Source organism: Octodon degus, unplaced genomic scaffold, assembly GCF_000260255.1.
Source record: "Octodon degus isolate 3935 unplaced genomic scaffold, OctDeg1.0 scaffold00183, whole genome shotgun sequence".
Taxonomy (NCBI): Eukaryota; Metazoa; Chordata; class Mammalia; order Rodentia; family Octodontidae; genus Octodon; species Octodon degus.
The window spans coordinates 2,056,497-2,059,117 of record NW_004524759.1 but is presented as its reverse complement, the minus strand read 5'-3'; the positions used below and the strand labels follow the sequence as shown (position 1 = coordinate 2,059,117).

The following is a 2,621-nucleotide window of genomic DNA, read 5'->3' as shown; positions in this document are numbered from 1 at the left end:
TCCACGGTCTCAGCATACTGGTTGTACTGTAGTCATGACATCACATGTGTCCGTGTCCCTCTTGGTTATGCGCTAACAGGTAAAATAAAGTACTCGGAGCGCGTCTACGATGCCTGCATGGACGCCTTCGACTGCCTGCCCCTGGCTGCCCTGATGAACCAGCAGTTCCTGTGTGTCCACGGTGGGCTGTCCCCGGAGATCAACACGCTGGATGACATCAGGAAAGTAAGTGTGTGCCTGGTTCCACCAGAGACACTGGCTACCTCGCTTTCCTCCCATGCGTTATCTGTCAGAATTCATGATATGACGTCGCTGGGTTTTTGTCTTCACAAGGAAGATATATTTATACTTGGAAAAGTTTTCTTCCCTCAGGCTCATGGCCTGTCTTGCCACATGATGGGCCTGAAAACATGAAGTACTTGACCTCTGTATGTCCTTTCATTTCCCATTAGGATTTTTCCCACAACCACCCATTGTATGTTCATGGCATAGTTTTCAAGAAATGTTCTTCCCTTGGAAAATACCACAGTTTGACCCTTAAAATTAGTTCATACTCTTTTGTTTTAAAATCTACTACACATTACAGCTTATAATGCTTAAATAACAGATGAGTCTATTGGCCATTTTGACTGACCAGGTGGAAAACAATGAACTTCTTAAGAAATTGGTATTAGCTGTCACTCTCACTCTAGCCAGAGAAAAGATGATTTAGATTAAATGTACAAGTGCAGTGTATTTTTCAGGAAAAATGTAATAATATAGGGTACTTTTATGTATTAGGAGAACCTCTTTCATTTCTTTGGTTATGTTTGTTGCCAGGCAGTATAATTCTGATAATTATAGTAGTGTAATAAAAATGAGAGCAATAAACTCCTCATATTTTTCTTGATGCTAAAATCTCCAAAAAGAAAAAGCAATGAAAAAAAGGTATGTTATCTTCAAATAATACTGGCATTATTTTGAAGTCTAAGAACTTACATTCACATGTGTAATGTGGCTGGAGGGTTGTGCTCACCATCTTGCCCACTGTATAAACAGAAATTTTCTTATGAGAATTTGAGTATTAGAAAACTACACTTTTTATAGGACCTTCTTTCCTCTACTCCCAGAAGCATAAGAAAATATTCTTGTACGTATTCCAGAGTCCTAAGGGGGAAAAAAAGGGTGATAATTGTACTACTTGTATAAAATTAGTTTCATTGATAATTTTAGAAACAATAAGCCCATCATAGTACTTTAAATTACTGTACTCGAGCTATGTATTAAAGTTGGGAGTTGCTGACTTTTCTTGTAAAGGTTGCGTTTATCTGCTCCCCCTCCTGTGCCATGACCAGGATGTCCTGTTTGCAGGGGGCATAGGCTGTGTGGCTGCAGTCCAGACTTCCTCAAGCATGACCATGGAATAGCCCAGACTCTAACTCGTGCTTAGGACTGAGGAGGCCTCGTTCCGAGACCCCTGTGCTGTCAGTTGTTCGAGTAATTGTCATTTAGTTGCTTTTTCCACTTCCCTTGAGTTTGGAAACTTCAGAGACCTAGAAATCTATATGCTGATCAACATTATGCCTTAATTCAATCAGCTGTCTTAAGTTAATATTAAATTAGTAGATAGCATTTCTCCACTGTGTTTAGCGAGGAAGAAATCAAATAGCCATATTTCCTGTATCTTATTGGTAACCGGATAACCAGTGACTGTAGTAGGTATGGAAAATGGGATGGGTCGAAGTCCAGATGAGTGTAGTTGTACTTTTAAGGAATGTCAGGCATCAGGATATTGATGTTGTACTGGCTGCCAATAACCAACTTTTATGGGCTGGGATGAAAAACAAGAAATGAAGTATCCTCCTAACTGAGAATTAGTGAGAAGTTCACTCCAAAGCCCTTTTAATGTTACAGTGAAACTATGTAAAATTCTCTACTGAATAAAATAAGTAGAAATGATACACGTATTGGGCTATTTTATTGAAGACACAGCTCTCAGCAAAAATATATATAAATCTCTACTGCAAAATGAATAGTCACTTTTATATGATTTTTATTTGCTGTGTTTCTTCATGGAACTCATGGTGTGGAAATAAATTACTTTCAATGTATTTATGCATCATAAATCTCTTAGGGTGAACTTAGTATCTTTTAAAGGTTCATTGATTGTTAGAGGAAAATTATGTTGAGAAGGCAAAACATTTAAGTTTTCCCTTAAAAACTCTGCATAAAGATTCAAATAAAGGCCATAAGTAAATACTTTCCTATTAGATAGGAAATGTGTGATTTTCATTTTAAAATTAAAACTATTTAGGTCTTTGTTCCCTATTCTTTCTGTGTCCACTGTCATAAGACATCCTTACACATTTGCTTTGGGCACTGTTGTGAAAGCAAAAGTGGTCTTGCTTTGCATTTAAGGCACTCTACTGATGCTGCTTGTGCCTTGGAGACCAGGGAAGGAAAACTCTTTCCTATAGGAATTTAAATAAGCCTTTTTCCTGAGGGACTCCTGAAAACAATGATTGAACATCTCATGATGTGCTAAGTAGATTTTAGAAATATTTCCTCTCTTCAGGATTTACTATCCTGCATATTTTATTTCACTTTTATATGCTTTTTTTTTTTTTTTTTTTTTTTTTTTT

At 37.2% G+C, this 2,621-nt stretch overlaps 1 protein-coding gene across 3 annotated transcripts in view; it reads left to right on the top strand.

Moving 5' to 3' along the window:
• The window catches only part of Ppp3ca (protein phosphatase 3 catalytic subunit alpha), a 261,596-nt gene that overhangs the window by 209,978 nt on the left and 48,997 nt on the right, over nt 1-2,621 (top strand). For all 3 annotated transcript variants that reach the window (XM_004643706.2, XM_004643705.2, XM_023703850.1), the window contains exon 5: nt 80-225. In XM_004643706.2, coding sequence (XP_004643763.1) covers nt 80-225 — 146 coding nt within the window. The remainder of the gene's footprint in view (nt 1-79; nt 226-2,621) is intronic.